This window comes from Tursiops truncatus, chromosome 8 (genome assembly GCF_011762595.2).
Source record: "Tursiops truncatus isolate mTurTru1 chromosome 8, mTurTru1.mat.Y, whole genome shotgun sequence".
Taxonomy (NCBI): Eukaryota; Metazoa; Chordata; class Mammalia; order Artiodactyla; family Delphinidae; genus Tursiops; species Tursiops truncatus.
Window position 1 is genome coordinate 62,877,714 of NC_047041.1, and position 17,981 is coordinate 62,895,694.

Consider the following 17,981-nt stretch of genomic DNA (forward strand, 5'->3'; position numbering starts at 1 on the left):
GCTGTCCTGTTTGAACTGAAAGAGTACATTTAGAGCTGTGAGAGGTCAGGGCTGGAGACAGAGACAGGGAAGCCATGGGAGTAGGTTAGATCAGGGAGGAAGAGACAATAGTGGGAGAAGCGAGGGCTGAAGACAAAATTTTGAGCCCATTTCTGTAGCAGGGGGAGGAAGTAGATTTGGTAAAGGAAGCAGAATTGGATAGTCTGTGAGGTTGGTGGAGAACTGGAAGAGTGTTGAGTCATGGGTGCCAAAGAAAGAAGAAGTTCTAAGAAGCAGAAAAGTAGTTCCTAGCATTAGATTCTATAGAAAAATTAGAGGGTAATGAGTGAGAAGTTGCCCTTGGATTTAACAATTAGGTGGTCATTGGTAAGCAAGGAGAAGGCAGTTTCACTGTAGCGGTGGGGACAGTTTCTTAGTGCTTAATAATAATAATAATGTAATTGTGCACGTATGTGAAAGGGGAAGTAAAAAATAAAACATGCTGAGCTTCCCTGGTGGCGCAGTGGTTGAGAGACCGCCTGCTGATGCAGGGGACACGGGTTCGTGCCCCGGTCCGGGAAGATCCCACATGCCGCGGAGCGGCTAGGCCCGTGAGCCATGGCTGCTGAGCCTGCGTGTCCGGAGCCTGTGCTCTGCGACGGGAGAGGCCACAACAGTGAGAGGCCCACGTACCGCCAAAAAAAATAAAAATAAAAATAAAAAAATAAAACATGCTATGGAATTTTTGTCCACAAAAATTCTTTTAATACAGAAACATATAGAAGGGAATAGAATGTTGATAGAAGTAGAAAAAGATATGCTAATGGTATTTTTAAAACCTAGCTGCTGCTTAGGGAGAGTGGGAGGGAGACGCAAGAGGGAGGGAATATGGGATTATATGTATACATATAGCTGATTCCCTTTGTTATACAGCAGAAACTAGCACAACATTGTAAAGCAATTATATTCCAATAAAGATGTTAAAAAAAACTATATTACAACAGTGACTATAAGGAAATCTTTCAAAAAAAACCTAGCTGCTGCTTGGAAGAATTGTGCTAATAAATCTCCAGTATTGTCTTTTAAGACATTTTGTAGTTATACTTAGTGTTGTAAATTTATTTGCGTTTTCTTTAGAACTGGAGATGGGGTGGGTCTCTTACCCGTGATCTTTTGATCTCTAAAATATCCACAGTGGACTTGAAAGTGGCTTTGTCCTGATTTCAGAATTAGAAATTAGTTTGTAAGGAGACTTAACCATATTCCTCAAAGCAGCTCTTACTTGATGTGGAGGACTTGTCATTAGTAGATTATCACTGAGTCACAGGCTGTGGAGGGAGCCAGTCAGCATCAGCTTCCTGACTACTCTGCCTATGACACTCAAAAGATTTATGCTCGGGGGCTTCCCTGGTGGCACAGTGGTTGAGAGTCCGCCTGATGATGCAGGGGACACGGGTTCGTGCCCCGGTCCAGGAGGATGGGCCCGTGAGCCATGGCCGCTGAGCCTGCGCATCCGGAGCCTGTGCTCCGCAGCGGGAGAGGCCACAACAGTGAGAGGCCTGCGTACCGGAAAAAAAAAAAAAAAGATTTATGCTCGGGACTTCCCTGGTGGCTCAGTGGTTAAGAATCCGCCTACCAAGGCAGGGGGCACGGGTTCGAGCCCTGGTGTGGGAAGATCCCACATGCCGCGGAGCAACCAAGCCCATGCGCCACGACTACTGAGCCTGCGCTCTAGAGCCCACATGCCACAACTACTGAAGCCCGCGCACCTAGAGCCCGTGCGCCACAATAAGAGAAGCCACCGCAATGAGAAGTCCGTGCACCGCAACGAAGAGTAGCCCCCGCTTGCCGCAACTAAAGAAAGCCTGCACACAGCAACGAAAACCCAACGCAGCCAAAAATAAATAAATTTATTTAAAAAAAAAAAAGATTTCTGCCCTAGGTGGCCCGAAAAACTGGGACCTACGTAAGACTTGATGTGGGCCATGACTTTATTTTTATGCACCCAGAGCCCAGCCAAGACTTCACTGCTTGCTTGCCTTCCTCTTTGCAGGCTGACAGGAATGTCTTCGTCCTCTCCTAAACAAGTTAATCTTATTCGAGAAGGGAATGGCCTCTTTTTGACTTGTCAGGATAGTCAAGTGGCATACCTTGTCATGTCATTGTTTGGACTTAACTCTGTTGTTTTGATGTCCTTAGCTCCCTCAGCATTCTTCTGATTAGAAGTAGAAATAGAGTTAGTTTTACAGATTATTCCTCTGTGGCCAGGAGTACTTGTTGGGGGAAAGAAGGGATCATTAAAACAGATTTACGTGGAACTGCTTTGTCTGGCTGCTGAACCGGCCTCCTAAGGTTTAAAATATGGCCTTGTATTTACTGAGCTCCTAGCACATCTCCTGGCCTTTGCCAAGCACTGCAAATTCAAGGTTGCACAGTTTATGAGAAACAGTAGAGTCATTTCTTAAGGTGCCCACTCTCTGTTAGATTTTGTTTTCTTCCTAAGTACTTTAATAGTGTTAAAAAAACTATATTTTGAATGAGTTTTAGACTTACAGATTTTAATAAAATTAAGTATGAAAATGTACATTTAAGAATAAATTTTGAAGTATAATGTCTTAATTTGTCATGAATGAGTTTGATTTGTATTATTACAAACAGTTTTTAGGCTTTATAAATTTAAAGTAATTTTTATGTTTCCAATAAGTCATTTACCATAATGATGGTTTGCATTTTAAGTCCAAAATATTTTTAAGTTAAGATTTAATTCTCCAGCTTCGATTAATGCTATATGAGATATAAGTAACAGTGGTAGTGACATGAATAACATAAGTGGGGTAAGTTTGCTTTTGACTCAGTTTCCCATCACCCAGAATATCAATCAATATCAAGAATATTGAATAAATTAAGTGAAAGTGACTTAGTACCAAAAGTCAAGAAATTGCATGTCCCCATTTGAGATGGTTCTATAATTTTTGTCAAATGATATTCCTGGAAATATGTGTCTGTAAAGTATAGTTTTTACATTAGTATTCATTTCCCACAGAGCCAAGAACAAAACAGGATGTTTGTCTGTTGCTTATTTGGAAGAATTGCCTTCTTGCAATTAAATATTAAACCTGAAATAGTTTTAAGAGATCCTTTATTAAGAAATAAAATCTGAATTGTTATTAAGTTAATAAAGACCCACTTCAATGATTACAGTGAAACAACTTCTAACAAATAAACTTTGGAGCCAGAGGCCTCAAAAATCACATGCAGCTTGAAAGTTTATTCTTTGTTATTTTTGGTGCAACTTGCCTTGGGAGGAGGAAGTAAGCTGCTTCCTGAAACTGAATGAGCTCTTAGAATTGGTGCAGTCCACTCAGACTAACACAGCAGCACATGATTTATTACTTAGTATCATCAAATAGTTACTGAGAATGGGAATGTTTGTCTCTCCTTGGCCCAATATAATGAACTAAGAGGTCCTTAAGTTATTTGGTTATAAGTATATGACTGTGTTGAAAGCCAACAGGAAATGAATCTAGATTAGTTGCCTGGAACAGTCACTGGGAATGCAGAGCAGATGCTGAGTGCTGATGACAAACTCTGGAGGGTTGGGGGAGGGCAACTTCAGAAAGGTTCAGGATGAATCTGGGAAGCTGTTTCTAGAGCTGAGTTTGCTGCTAACAGGAAACAATGTTAAAGACATTCCAATATACATGAGGAATTGAAGCTCAGAGTGTGAGGGGCACCAGTTCATTCACAGTGGTAGGTGAGGAAAAGCTAAGGCTGTTTCTTGACTTGTCATGCCCACTTTTTGTTATCCTGTCCATGCATGTGGCCACACCCATGGCCTCACTACTAAAACTTCTAGCAGTGCCTGTACAACCTTTATCCCAAGTTGTGATCAGGCAGCATGGGCCCTCTTTTTGCTGCCTTAGGGAGATTGAATTTCTGTGCATGATAACACCTCTAAGTTATTTTACTTTGGTCAATTATTTATATAATTGACTTTTTCTCTCTTGTGTCTTATTGCCTTTAAGCTTTTTTCCTTCTACTCTTTTCTGTCCTGTTCTCTCCTTCCCTTTTCCCTTTCTTTTCTTCTTAATAATTTTCTTTTTCTCTTTTCCACTGCCTGTCCCTATTACTTCTGTTTAAAAGCCAAGAAAATAATATCTGATAAGCTAAAGAGCAGATGTTACATCTTCAGCAAGAGAAAGGAAAGACCTAAGTGTGTTTTTCTCCAGCAAGTAAACATTTGTTGAATACCTACTGTATGCTAGATTTAGGGTATTAGATAATCTGCATACAAGAGGAGCTTATAATATCTCATCAAATTACAATAGAACTCTTGGTATTTTTTGACCTTGTGATATTTTGCAAATGTATATTTCTTTGCAAACATGTTTTTCCTATTGTTGGCATTCTTTTTCTGTTAAAGTATGTTATTTCACAAACGACATTATAATCAAATTGTTGGAAGTGCAAAGAAGAGAAAGAAAAAATTAATTCACAATCCTATCTGTAACAAATTAGGCTCTAATATTTTGCTCTAGTATTTTTCAAAATATTTATATAAACTTTGTGCAGTGGAGATCATGGGTAAATTTAATTTTGCATTCTTCCTCACTTAATATTATTTCATAAATGCTTTCTTAAATGTAATTTTATTTTTTCTGTTTTTTAAAAATTTAATTTAATTAATTGATTTTTTATACAACAGGTTCTTATTCGTTATCTATTTTATACATATTAGTGTATACATGTCAATCCCAATCTCCCAGTTGATCCCCCACCCCCACCCCCCGCACTTTCCCCCCTTGGTGTCCATACGTTTGTTCTCTACATCTGTGTTTCTGCTTCTGCCTTGCAAACTGGTTCATCTGTACCATTTTTCTAGATTCCACATATATGCGTTAATATACGATATTTGTTTTTCTCTTTCTGACTTATTTCTCTCTGTAGGACAGTCTCTAGGTCCATCCATGTCTCTACAAATGACCCAATTTCATTCCTTTTTATGGCTAAGTAATATTCCATTGTATATATGTACCACATCTTCTTTACCCATTTGTCTGTCAGTGGGCATTTAGGATGCTTCCATGACCTGGCTATTGTAAATAGTGCTGCAATGAACATTGGGGTGCATGTGTCTTTTTTGTTTGTTTATTGAAACAGAAAGTCACAAAAATTATAATCATCCTCATCAGTTCACTCAGCCCCATGTAATTAATTTCTTTTTCATCTTGATCTTTTGTTAGCACTTTTATGAATTCATCAGTTTTCCATTAGAGTTCTGAAAATGCTTATTCATTCAGTTCAGCAGTATAGTCAGTTACCAGAAACCTGTACTTCTTGGAGTCTTTTCAGTGAATTCCTTGAAGATGAAACCCTTTTGTAGGAACATATTTGCAAAAGCATCAGAGTACACCCAGAACTGTCTGTAAATGACAAAAGATTTAAAAATGACCACGGTTAAAGATTTGATGAAAGTTCATAATGATGCAATTGACAAGGAAATTTAGTTATTTCTGAGATATACATTTTAAAGTAATAACTAGAATTATGACTTATAACATTATACCAGAACATATAAGATTTTTAGAAATTTCATGTAATGTCTGAAACATTTATATTAACATATTTCCATACAAATAACCCAAAGGAAGTTTAGTATTAGTTGTTTTGTTTGTTTGTTTTTTTATACTGCAGGTTCTTATTAGTCATCAACTTTATACACATTTGTGTATACATGTCAATCCCAATCGCCCAATTCAGCACACCACCATTCCCACCCCACCGCGGTTTTCCCCCCTTGGTGTCCATACGTCCGTTCTTTACATCTGTGTCTCAACTTCTGCCCTGCAAACTGGCTCATCTGTACCATTTTTCTAGGTTTCACATACATGCGTTAATATACGATATTTGTTTTTCTCTTTCTGACTTACTTCACTCTGTATGACAGTCTCTAGATCGTCCACGTATCAACAAATGACTCAATTTCGTTCCTTTTTATGGCTGAGTAATATTCCATTGTATATATGTGCCACATCTTCTTTATCCATTTGTCTGTTGATAGGCATTTAGGTTGCTTCCATGACCTGGCTATTGTAAATAGTGCTGCAGTGAACATTGGGGTGCATGTGTCTTTTTAAATTTTGGTTTTCTCTGGGTATATACCCAGTAGTGGGATTGCTGGATCATATGGTAATTCTATTTTTAGTTTGTTAAGGAACCTCCATACTGTTCTCCATAGTGGCTGTATCATTTTACATTCCCAAAAACAGTTCAAGAGGGTTCCCTTTTCTCCGCACCCTCTCCAGCATTTGTTGTTTGTAGATTTTCTGATGATGCCTATTCTAAGTGGTGTGAGGTGATACCTCATTGTAGTTTTGATTTGCATTTCTCTAATAATTAGTGATGTTGAGCAGCTTTTCTGCCAATTTTTGTGTTGGGTTGTTTGTTTCTTTAATATTGAGCTGCATGAGCTGTTTATATATTTTGGAGATTAATCCTTTGTCTGTTGATTTGTTTGCAAATATTTTCTCCCATTCTGAGGGTTGTCTTTTCATCTTGTTCATGGTTTCCTTTGCTGTGCAAAAGCTTTTAAGTTTCATTAGGTCCCATTTGTTTAATTTTGTTTTTATTTCCATTACTCTAGGAGGTGGATCAAAAAAGATCTTGCTGTGATTTATGTCAAAGAGTGTTCTTCCTGTGTTATCCTCTAAGAGTTTTATAGTGTCCAGTCTTACATTTAGGTCTTTAATCCATTTTGAGTTTATTTTTGTGTATGGTGTTAGGGAATGTTCTAATTTCATTCTTTTACATATAGCTGTACAGTTTTCCCAGCACCACTTATTGAAGAGACTGTCTTTTCTCCATTGTATATCCTTGTCTCCTTTGTCATAGATTAGTTGACCATAGGTGCATGGGTTTATCTCTGGGCTTTCTATCCTGTTCCATTGATCTATATTTTTGTTTTTGTGCCAGTACCATATTGTCTCAATTACTGTAGGTTTGTAGTATAGTCTGAAGTCAGGGAGTCTGATTCTTCCAGCTCCTTTTTTTTCCCTCAAGATTGCTTTGGGTATTCGGGGTCTTTTGTGTCTCCATAAAAATTTTAAGATTTTTTTTGTTCTAGTTCTGTAAAAAATGCCATTGGTAATTTGATAGGGATTGCATTGAATCTGTAGATTGCTTTGGGTAGTATAGTCATTTTCACAATATTGATTCTTCCAGTCCAAGAACATGGTATATCTCTCCATCTGTTTGTGTTATCTTTGATTTCTTTCATCAATGTCTTATAGTTCTGAGTACAGGTCTTTTACCTCCTTAGGTAGGTTTATTCCTAGGTATTTTATTCTTTTTGTTGCAATGGTGAATGGGATTGTTTTCTTAATTTCTATTTCTGATCTTTCCTTGTAAGTGTATAGGAATGCAAGAGATATCTGTGCATTAATTTTGTATCCTGCAACTTTACCAAATTCATTGATTAGCTCTAGAAGTTTTTTGGTGGCATTTTTAGGATTCTCTATGTATAGTATCATGTCATCTGCACACAGTGACAGTTGTACTTCTTCTTTTCCAGTTTGTATTCCTTTATTTCTTTTTCTTCTCTGATTGCTGTGGCTAGGACTTCCAACACTATGTTGAATAATAGTGGTGGGAGTGGACATCCTTGTCTTGTTCCTGATCTTAGAGGAAATGCTTTCAGTTTTTCACCATTGAGAATGATGTTTGCTGTGGGTTTGTCATATATGGCCTTTATTATGTTGAGGTAGGTTCTCTCTATGCCCACTTTCTGCAGAGTTTTTATCATAAATGGGTGTTGAATTTTGTCAAAAGGTTTTTCTGCATCTATTGAGATGATCATATGGTTTTTATTCTGCAATTTGTTAATATGGTGTATCACATTGATTGACTTGCGTATATTGAAGAATCCTTGCATCCCTGAGGTAAATCCCACTTGATCGTGGTGTATTATCCTTTTAATGTGCTGTTGGATTCTGTTTGCTAGTATTTTGTTGAGGATTTTTGCATCGATATTCATCAGTGATATTGGTCTGTAATTTTCTTTTTTGGTAGTATCTCTGTCTGGTTTTGGTATCAGGGTGATGGTCGCCTCATAGAATGAGTTTGGGAGTATTCCTTCCTCTGCAATTTTTTGGAAGAGTTTGAGAAGGATGGGTGTTAGCTCTTCTCTAAATGTCTGATAGAATTCACCTGTGAAGCCATCTGGTCCTGGATTTTTGTTTGTTGGAAGATTTTTAATCACAGTTTCGATTTCATTACTTGTGATTGGTCTGTTCATATATTCTGTTTTTTCCTGGTTCAGTCTTGGAAGGTTATACCTTTCTAAGAATTTGTCCATTTCTTCCAGGTTGTCCATTTTATTGGCATAGAGTTGCTTGTAGTAGTCTCTTAGGATGCTTTGTATTTCTGCGGTGTCTGTTGTAACTTCTCTTTTTTCATTTCTAATTTTATTGATTTGTGTCTTCTCCCTCTTTTTCTTGATGAGTCTAATGGTTTATCAATTTTGTTTATCTTCTCAAAGAACCAACTTTTGGTTTTTTTTTTTTTCAGCTTTTAGTTTTATTGATCTTTGCTATTGTTTCTTTGTTTCTATTTCATTTATTTCTGCTCTGTTCTTTATGGTTTCTTTCCTTCTACTAACTTCGGGTTTTGTTTGTTCTTCTTTCTCTAGTTCCTTTAGGTGTAAGGTTAGGTTGTTTATTTGAGATTTTTCTTGTTTCTTGCGGTAGAATTGTATTGCTGTAAACTACCCTCTTTGAACTGCTTTTGCTGCATCCCATAGGTTTTGGATCATCGTGTTTTTGTTGTCATTTGTCTCTAGGTATTTTTTGATTTCCTCTTTGATTTCTTCAGTGATCTCTTGGTTATTTAGTAACTTATTGTTTAGCCTCCATGTGTTTGTATTTTTTACGTTTTTTTCCCCTGTAATTGATTTCTCATTGTTGTCAGAGAAGATGCTTGATATGATTTCAGTTTTCTTAAATTTACCGAGGCTTGATTTGTGACCCAAGATGTGATCTATCCTGGAGAATGTTCCGTGTGCAGTTGAGAAGAAAGTGTAATATGCTGTTTTTGGATGGAATGTCCTATAAATATCAATGAAATCTATCTGGTCTCTTGTGTCATTTAAAGCTTGTGTTTCCTTGTTAATTTTCTGTCTGGATGATCTGCCCATTAGTGTAAGTGTGGTGTTAAAGTCCCCTAGTATTATTGTGTTACTGTCGATTTCCTCTTTTATAGCTGTTAGCATTTGCCTTATGTATTGAGGTCCTCCTATCTTGGGTGCATTTATATTTATAGTTGTTATATTTTCTTCTTGGATTGATCCCTTGATCATTATGTGTGTCCTTCCTTGTCTCTTGTCCATTCTTTACTTTAAAGTCTATTTTATCTGATGTGAGTATTGCTACTCCAGTTTTCTTTTGATTTCCATTTGCATGGAATATCTTTTTCCATCACCTCACTCTCAGTCTGTATGTGTCCCTAGGTCTGAAGTGGGTCTCTTGTAGACAGCATATATATGGGTCTTCTTTTTGTATCCATTCAGTGAGCCTGTGTCTTTTGGGTGGAGCATTTAATCCATTCACATTTAAGGTAATTATTGATATGTATGTTTCTGTTACCTTTCTTAATTGTTTTGGGGTGTTTCTTTGTAGGTACTTTTCTTCTCTTGTGTTTCTCACTTAGAGAAGTTCCTTTAGCATTCGCTGTAGAGCTGGTTTGGTGGTGCCGAATTCTCTTAGCTTTTTCTTGTCTGTAAAGCTTTTGATTTCTCCATCAAATCTGAATGAGATCCTTGCTAGGTAGAGTAATCTTGGTTGTAGCATCTTCCTTTTCATCACTTTAAATATATTGTGCCCCCCCCACTTCTGGCCTGTAGAGTTTCTGCGGGAAATCAGCTGTTACCCTTATGGGAGTTCCCTTGTATTTTATTTATTGTTTTTCCCTTGTTGCTTTTAATAATTTTTCTGTGTCTTTTAATTTTTCTCAGTTTGATTACTATGTGTCTTGGCATCTTTCTCCTTGGGTTTATCCTGCCTGGGACTCTCTGTGCTTCCTGGACTTGGGTGGCTATTTCCTGTCCCATGTTAGGGAAATTTTCGACTATAATCTCTTCAGATATTTTCTCGGGTCCTTTCTCTCTTTTTTCTCCTTCTGGGGCCCCTATAACGCGAATGTTTGTGCATTTAATGTTGTCCCGGAGGTCTCTTAGATTGTCTTCATTTATTTTTTTCTGTTTCACGGCAGTGAATTCCACCATTCTGTCTTCCAAGTCACTTATCCGTTCTTCTGCCTTAGTTATTCTGCTATTGATTCCTTCTAGTGTATTTTTCTTTTCAGTTCTTGTATTGTTCATCTCTGTGTGTTTGTTCTTTAATTCTTCTAGGTCTTCGTTAAACATTTCTTGCACCTTCTCGGTCTTTGCCTCCATTCTTTTTCCGATGTCCTGGATCATCTACACTATCATTATTCTAAATTCTTTTTCTGGAAGGTTGCCTATCTCCACTTCGTTTAGTTGTTTTTCTGGGATTTTGTCTTGTTCCTTCATCTGGTGCATAGTCCTCTGCCTTTTCATTTTGTCTTTCTGTGAATGTGGTTTTCACTGCACGGGCTGCAGGACTGTAGTTCTTCTTGCTTCTGCTGTCTGCCCCCTGGTGGATGAGGCTATCTAAGAGGCTTGTGCAAGCTTCCTGATGGGAGGGACTGGTGGTGGGTAGAGCTGGGAGTTGCTCTGGTGGGCAGAGCTCTGTAAAACTTTAATGTGCTTGTCTGCTGATGGGTAGGGCTGGGTTCCCTCCCTGTTGGTTGTTTGGTCTGAGGTGACCCAGCACTGGAGGTTACAGGCTCTTTGGTGGGGCTAATGGCAGACTCTGGGAGGGCTCACGCCAAGGAGTACTTCCCAGAATTTCTGCTGCCAGTGTCCTTGTCCTCACAGTGAGACACAGCAACCTCCTGCCTCTGCAGGAGACCCTCCAACACTAGCAGGTAGGTCTGGCTCCATCTCCTGTGCGGTCACTGCTCCTTCCCCTGGGTCCTGATGTGCACACTACTTTGTGTGTGCCCTCCAAGAGTGGAGTCTCTGTTTCCCCCAGTCCTGTCAAAGTCCTTCAGTCAAATCCCACTAGCCTTCAAAGTCTGATTATCTGCGAATTCCTCCTCCTGTTGCCAAACCCCCAGGTTGGGAAGCCTGACATGGGGCTCAGGACCTTCAATCCAGTGTGTGGACTTCTGTGGTGTAATTGTTCTCCGGTTTGTGAGTCACCCACCCAGCTGTTATGGGGTTTGATTTTACTGTGATTGTCCCTCCTACCATCTCATTGCAGCTTCTCCTTTGTCTTTGGTTGTGGGTTATCTTTGTTGGTGAGTTCCGGTGTCTTCCTGTCAATGATTGTTCAGCAGTTAGTTGTGATTCCAGTGTGCTCGCAACAAGGAGTGAGTGCACATCCTTTTATTCTGCCATCTTGAACCAGTCTGCCTTAAATGTAATGTTAAATGGTTGAATAATATTCCACTCAGTGCAGAAGGAAGAAACATTGATGGAGTACATACTGTGCCAGACATTGTGCACAGTGTTCTATTTTTGTCCCATTTTATCCCCATAGTAGTTCTGTATGATGGGTGTTATTATACCCATTTCATAGATGAGAAAAATTGAGACCTAGCTTAGTTTACTTCCATTTCATTAATTGACCTCTACTACATTCTATGTATGATTCTGAGTTCTGGAGATTCAAAGATGAGTGGGACATTGTCCCTCCTGTAAGGATTTCAGAAAATCTACAGGGGGCAGCGTATGAGTATAGAGATAGTTTCAATACAGTATGCTGAGTGCGGTGACACAGAAGAGGAACACCTGACCTAGGTCAGAGCAGTTTTACCAGAGCAGTGCTTCTCAAACTTTAATGTGCATATGGAAGTACTGGGGGTTCTTGTTAAAATGCAGATTCTGATTTTGGGGTCTTCGGTGCGGTATGAGATTCTTCATTTCCAACAGGCTTCCAGGTGATGCTGATGCTGCTGGTCCACATTTTGGACTATTCTGAGTGGGAATATTATAGACAATGTAGGATTTGAACAGATACCAGTTAGCTGGGTAGAGAAATGGGGAAAGGTAATCTAGATAGGACAGCATGGGGCAAGGCATAGAAGCATAAAAAAATGTGTTAAATGGGTAGACTACTTATAATCTATAGCAGGTGTTGGCAAACTACAGCTTGCTGGGTGAATTCAGCCCACATAGCCTGTTTTTATATAGCCCATGTGCTAAGATAATTTTCACGTTTTTAAAGGGTTGTTAAAAAATACCAAAAAAACAAAAAAAAAACCCGAACAAAGAAGACCATATACCAGAGATGTAGAAAGTCTTAAATGTTTACAAGCTAGCCCTTTACAGAACATGCTTGCGATCTGTGTTGATGGTGGTTATTGGTGGAGTGTAAAATCTGCAGTAGGGCATGGCAGGAAATATGTTAGAGACAGTAGGCAGGGGTGATCACAGGGGACACAGAGGAGCTTGGCCTTTATCTTTGAGGTGATAGGGAGCTAGGCAGAGTTTAAAGAAGGGAGGAGAAAACAGTAGGATTTTGTCACTGATTTGATGTAAGGGAGTGGGGAAAAGGGTCCTGACATGGGTGAATGGTGTTGTTCCCAACTGAAATCCATAATTGGAGGAGAAGCCATTTGAAAGGTAGAGATGGTTCATTCATTTTTGCACATGTTGAGTTTGAGAGAGCACTGTAGGATACCCAGGCTTTCCAGAAGATAAGAGAGATCAATTCTCATTCAGTATTACTGCATCACTGTTTTGTTTAACTGTTACTATTTCATTTACACTTTTAAAGTACTTTCATGTAACGTGTACCTCCATACTCATTCATCTGAAAAAAACAGGTTGTTGAACAGCAGGTGTCTTGTAATCCCTTTCATGCAATGTGATGTGTGTGTGTGTAGAGCTGTCTGGAAGGATGCGTGCAGTATTTTCTACTGTTTTTCTATACAAAGCTATGTGTTTCGGGATTTAATAGACTTTTCTGGCCCAGGCTAGGAATTCACCGTTGTTTACAACATTGTCAGCATTCTAATGAGAAGCAGCAGCATTAATTTCAAATAATTGGCTTATGTGGAAAATTAATAAATTGGTGACTAAGTTGTACGTACTTTGAGATGCTTATTGTTCAGTAAAATTAATATTCTGATATATTGAAATCCAAGAGTAATCAGATCACGTCAATTAGTTTGTGTATGATAGTATGTGTGCAGTTTGCTTTAGTTCTGTATGCAAATATACTATACTCTTAAAGATTCCAGTTTTTGATTACTTATTCTAGTTTCATATAGAATAAATGGCATTTTATCCATACCCTTCTCCCTGGTAGTATCATGATTCTTGAAAGATACACTTTTGGCACTATAAAAGAATATTTCCGAAATTGACCTTTCAGTGTAAGTAACACAGGTACATACCTAAGTTTAAAAGTTATTTTTTTGCTATGAAATAATGTTTTAAAAATTCTTTATATAGATTGAATACCTGCTTAAGAAACTTACAGAAGCTATGGGAGGAGGTTGGCAACAAGAACAATTTGAAAATTATAAAATCAACTTTGATGACAGTAAAGATGGCCTTTCCGTGTGGGAACTGATTGAGCTTATTGGAAATGGACAGTTTAGCAAAGGCATGGATCGGCAGACAGTGTCCATGGCAATTAACGAGGTCTTTAATGAGCTTATATTAGATGTGCTGAAACAGGTAAGAGTCCTATAACACTGTTTCTCCTTACCTTTAGAATTTGACATGTTTGAAATAAAACAAATTTGCATTACAAAGATGAGTCTAAGTCACTTATACTTTTACACTGATTGAGAACAGGAATAAAGTTTCTTATTTTCCCAGTCTTGTGTTAGGCTTTCATTGTAAAGAATTATAGTTAAGCATTGGGAAATTACTATTTTGAAATAACTGTTTAAATGATCACATTTCTAAACATTTTTAAAGTACTTTTATGTCACGTGTACATCCATACTTATTCATCTGAAAGATCCCATGGCATATTGTTCAGTGAAAAAAAGTTTGTTGAACAGTAGGTGTCTTGTCATCCCTTTCATGCAATGTGATTTGTGTTTGTAGAGCTGTCTGGAAGGATGAGTGCCAAGATGTTGATTGCCGCTGGATTGTGGGATTTCTGTGAATTTTATTTTATTCTTTGTTCTTTTCTTATTATTGGACTTACTATTATATATGTTTACACATGTTGATCTCTCTTTATATATATGATATATATTATTTTTATAAAATCATAAAAATATTCTTTCTTTTGGGAAAAAATACCTTTATATAGTAAAGTTGTGTTTATCATATTAGATGATAAAGTTTGTTTTCTCAGCACCTGCATAGCATCTGATATACGTATGGAGGCTTAATGCTTATTAAGTAGAATTTATATATTTTTAGTGGATTAGATTAGATTTCCTACCTTATTACATTGAATAATAGCTCTGATTTGGGATTTCCTTACTTTGGTCCTTTCTTTGCTCTGTTAGGTGATACTGCTTTTGCTCTTTTCTCCAAATGGAGCCCATCAAAAAAATTAATTGAGGCTTAATTTGTGTAAGTTTTTGGTGCTGCAAAGAGTTATGAGACATGGTCTCTGTCTGAAGAGGATTTCCAGACAGATTAGGATGGCAGAATATAGAACTACAGATGAATTGCAGTATGAGATAGCTTTGGCTTAAATGTTCAAGGATTAGCAAACTGAACAAGTAATATGATTAGAACTTAGTGTAATAATCGAATGATACAGCCAAGATATTATCATATATTTAACAATGTGTATAGTCTACCATAAGCTATCAGCACCTATAGATTTACTATTTAAAATGTGAGTTAGGGCTTCCCTGGTGGCGCAGTGGTTGAGAGTCCGCCTGCCGATGCAGGGGACACGGGTTCGTGCCCCAGTCCGGGAGGATCCCACATGCCGCGGAGCGGCTGGGCCCGTGAGCCATGGCCGCTGAGCCTGCGCGTCCGGAGCCTGTGCTCCACAACGGGAGAGGCCACAACAGTGAGAAGCCCGCGTACCACAAAAAAAAAAAAAAAAAAAAGTGAGTTATTCTTGAATAGTACTGAAGGGTTTTGGCCTATAATAAATGTGTACTTTTGCTGAAGTAAAATTTTTAATCATACACCTTTGATGCTGATGTATGGGAAGGAAGCACAGGGCTAGTAAGTGTGAGCATAGAAGCTATACTTAGAAGCCAGTAGCCTAACTACTGGTCCAGTTCTTTTTCTGCTCCTTTGGAGCAGAGTCATCCTCCAGAATTGTGAGGTCAGGCAGAGAGGTACTTTGGTGCCAGAGGGGGACTGGCTGAGAAGATATGCTTGGCCAAGTTGACTGATAAGTTTTAGCATTTTCATTGATGGAGGTCTAGATTTACTGAGAATCACTGTGAGGTCTAGGTCTAGATTTACTGAGAATCTCAGATCACTGTGTGTGTGCATGTGTTTGTTTTCTATTTTAAAGGGAACAGATAGAATAGTATAATGAACTCTCGTATACCCATCACCCAGCCCCAGGAACCACTGATACCTGGTTAATCCTCCCCGCCTACTTTGAGCTCTCCTGTCTTATCTTGACACAAATCCAGACATTTCATTTTATCTATAAATATTTCAGTAGGCATCCCTAAAAGATAAGGTATTAAAAAAAGAAACCCCACAATGCTGTTAACATCAGGGGGTCTTGCAGTCTCTTATCTGCATATAGCTTTTGGCGAGGTTGGGGGGTTTGGGTGGGGGGAGGAGATGTCTCTGAGTGTCTAAAATTCTATGTAAACTTTTATCTGCACATGCTTGCATGAATTTGACTGGGTATAGTGCCCTGCCTTTGTAGCTCTTCTTCAAAGGGTTCATGATCCACAAAGGGCAAGAACCTTTGATATTCATGTATTCAAGGCCACACATCAGATAATGGAGTAGGCAAGAATGTCAAGGAAGAGGTATCAGCTCTTATAAATAAAAGGACAGGAGTTTATATCAGATTTAATCTTTCATAGGGTTACATGATGAAAAAAGGCCATAGACGGAAAAACTGGACTGAACGCTGGTTTGTACTAAAACCCAACATAATTTCTTACTATGTGAGTGAGGATCTGAAAGATAAGAAAGGAGACATTCTCTTGGATGAGAACTGCTGTGTGGAGGTAAGAGTCAACGGTTACCTCTTTCCAGTGCTGCCCCCTGCTGTTCAAGTAGTGTATCTTCTTCTAGACTCCAGAGCCTTAAAAATAATCTTAAAATTTACATTTCCAAAATAATACAGGCATACAGTAGCCATAGTTTCTGAACCAAAAAATTAGATACCTGACAAAATTTTTTTCTAATGTGAGTTAATTTTCTTATACTCAAGAATAAAATATAGGGATTAAATCTCATTTGTACATTGAAGGGATCATTTCTTGAATAAAATGGAGTCATAAATAAGAAAATAAAGCAAAAAAAAAAATTTAGTAAGAAAGTATTTGAAATCATGAATATATCAGAATACCTGGGCCATTTTGAGTGTAATAGATAAACCAAAAGAAGATGTGAGCATTGCCTTGGAATACTTAGGGTGACTTTCAGAATACTTTAGTCACAGCTGCTAATTCGGTTAAAGAAGTGAAGTCCTCAAGAACATAAAGTTTTGAGTTTTTAATTTATAGCTGAACTATTGCCACATCTGTATTTATTGAAGAACATTTAAAATACCTAAGATCTCACTCATAAATGATAATGTGTTTTGATGGTTGAAATGGTATGTATTAATGTCTTAGGGTGTGCAGTGCCCAGTAAGGGGTCTTCTTAGATTCAAGTAAACATGGAGACTCACAAGATTACCATAGGCCATACCAGTCTACTTATAAGGATATAGGACAAGAACCACAGCCTGCCAGCAACAATACCCCTGGTGCAAGGAAGGGAGAGACGCATCTGGAGGGTGTGGGAATCACCCTGGGTTAGAAGCCTCATATCCTATAGGAGTCAAGACCTATTGGAACAGTCCATGGGTATATCTTCCAGGGTTCCCTTAAGAGATGTGCTAAGGTACAAGGGTTGCTGTGCTCAGGAAAGCCCAAAGCATGGCCCATAAGGTGGTGTTGGTTCTCCCAGTCTAGGTGTAGTACACTAATCCAGGGTCATTTTTACCATAAGTACTGTTGCCTAGGGGGCAGCATTAGAAAATCAGTAATATTCATTTATAGGTACTTCTTATATAAATAATTAAGATTGAACTTAATCTAAATACTTTAAAATAAAATTTTAAAGACTAATTTTGCTTTCTGTCTTAGTCCTTGCCTGACAAAGATGGAAAGAAATGCCTTTTTCTCATAAAATGTTTTGATAAGACCTTTGAAATCAGTGCTTCAGATAAGAAGAAGAAACAAGAGTGGATTCAGGGTAAGGTAATTTTTATTACTTGTCATGATATGACTTGAGAGCTCTTTCAGCTTTGGATCTCATTAAAGATACTCGGCATTGTTTCCTCATTGTCTATAGTTATTTCTATGTGAAACAGTAGCTAGAAGAATAACAAAGTGAGAGGAGTTCCCAAAATTTTCATCAATTTCATTTGCCTGATGAATGTGTGGGAAAATTATAAACTGGACATTTTAGGTTTTTTTACTCTTACTATTTAAAGAACATGGAATTTCCCCTTTTAAGGACTATAAAGAATTTTAAAGTAGCCATTTTGAGTATTTCGTAACGTGTAAAACAAAAGAGGAATTGTGCAATAGCTTTTGAATACTTCAAGTAATTTTCAAGATCTGTTACTTTCACAAGAAATCACTAGTTTCAAATAATTATCTCAAGAATGCAAACTTCTGATTTAATAACTTTCAAACTAAAGTATTACTTCAAAATTAGTAAAGAATGAAACACTTTATGAGATTTTATTTTTAATCATGAAAGAGGATTCTGAATGTTATATTCTTGAACATAGGTAAAATTG

At 37.9% G+C, this 17,981-nt stretch overlaps 1 protein-coding gene across 1 annotated transcript in view; it reads left to right on the forward strand.

Moving 5' to 3' along the window:
• The window catches only part of SWAP70 (switching B cell complex subunit SWAP70), a 79,120-nt gene that overhangs the window by 45,111 nt on the left and 16,028 nt on the right, over positions 1–17,981 (forward strand). Inside the window, exons 4-6 of the mRNA XM_019948258.2 lie at positions 13,517–13,744; positions 16,045–16,191; positions 17,320–17,428. Of these exons, the coding sequence (XP_019803817.1) occupies positions 13,517–13,744; positions 16,045–16,191; positions 17,320–17,428 (484 nt within the window). The remainder of the gene's footprint in view (positions 1–13,516; positions 13,745–16,044; positions 16,192–17,319; positions 17,429–17,981) is intronic.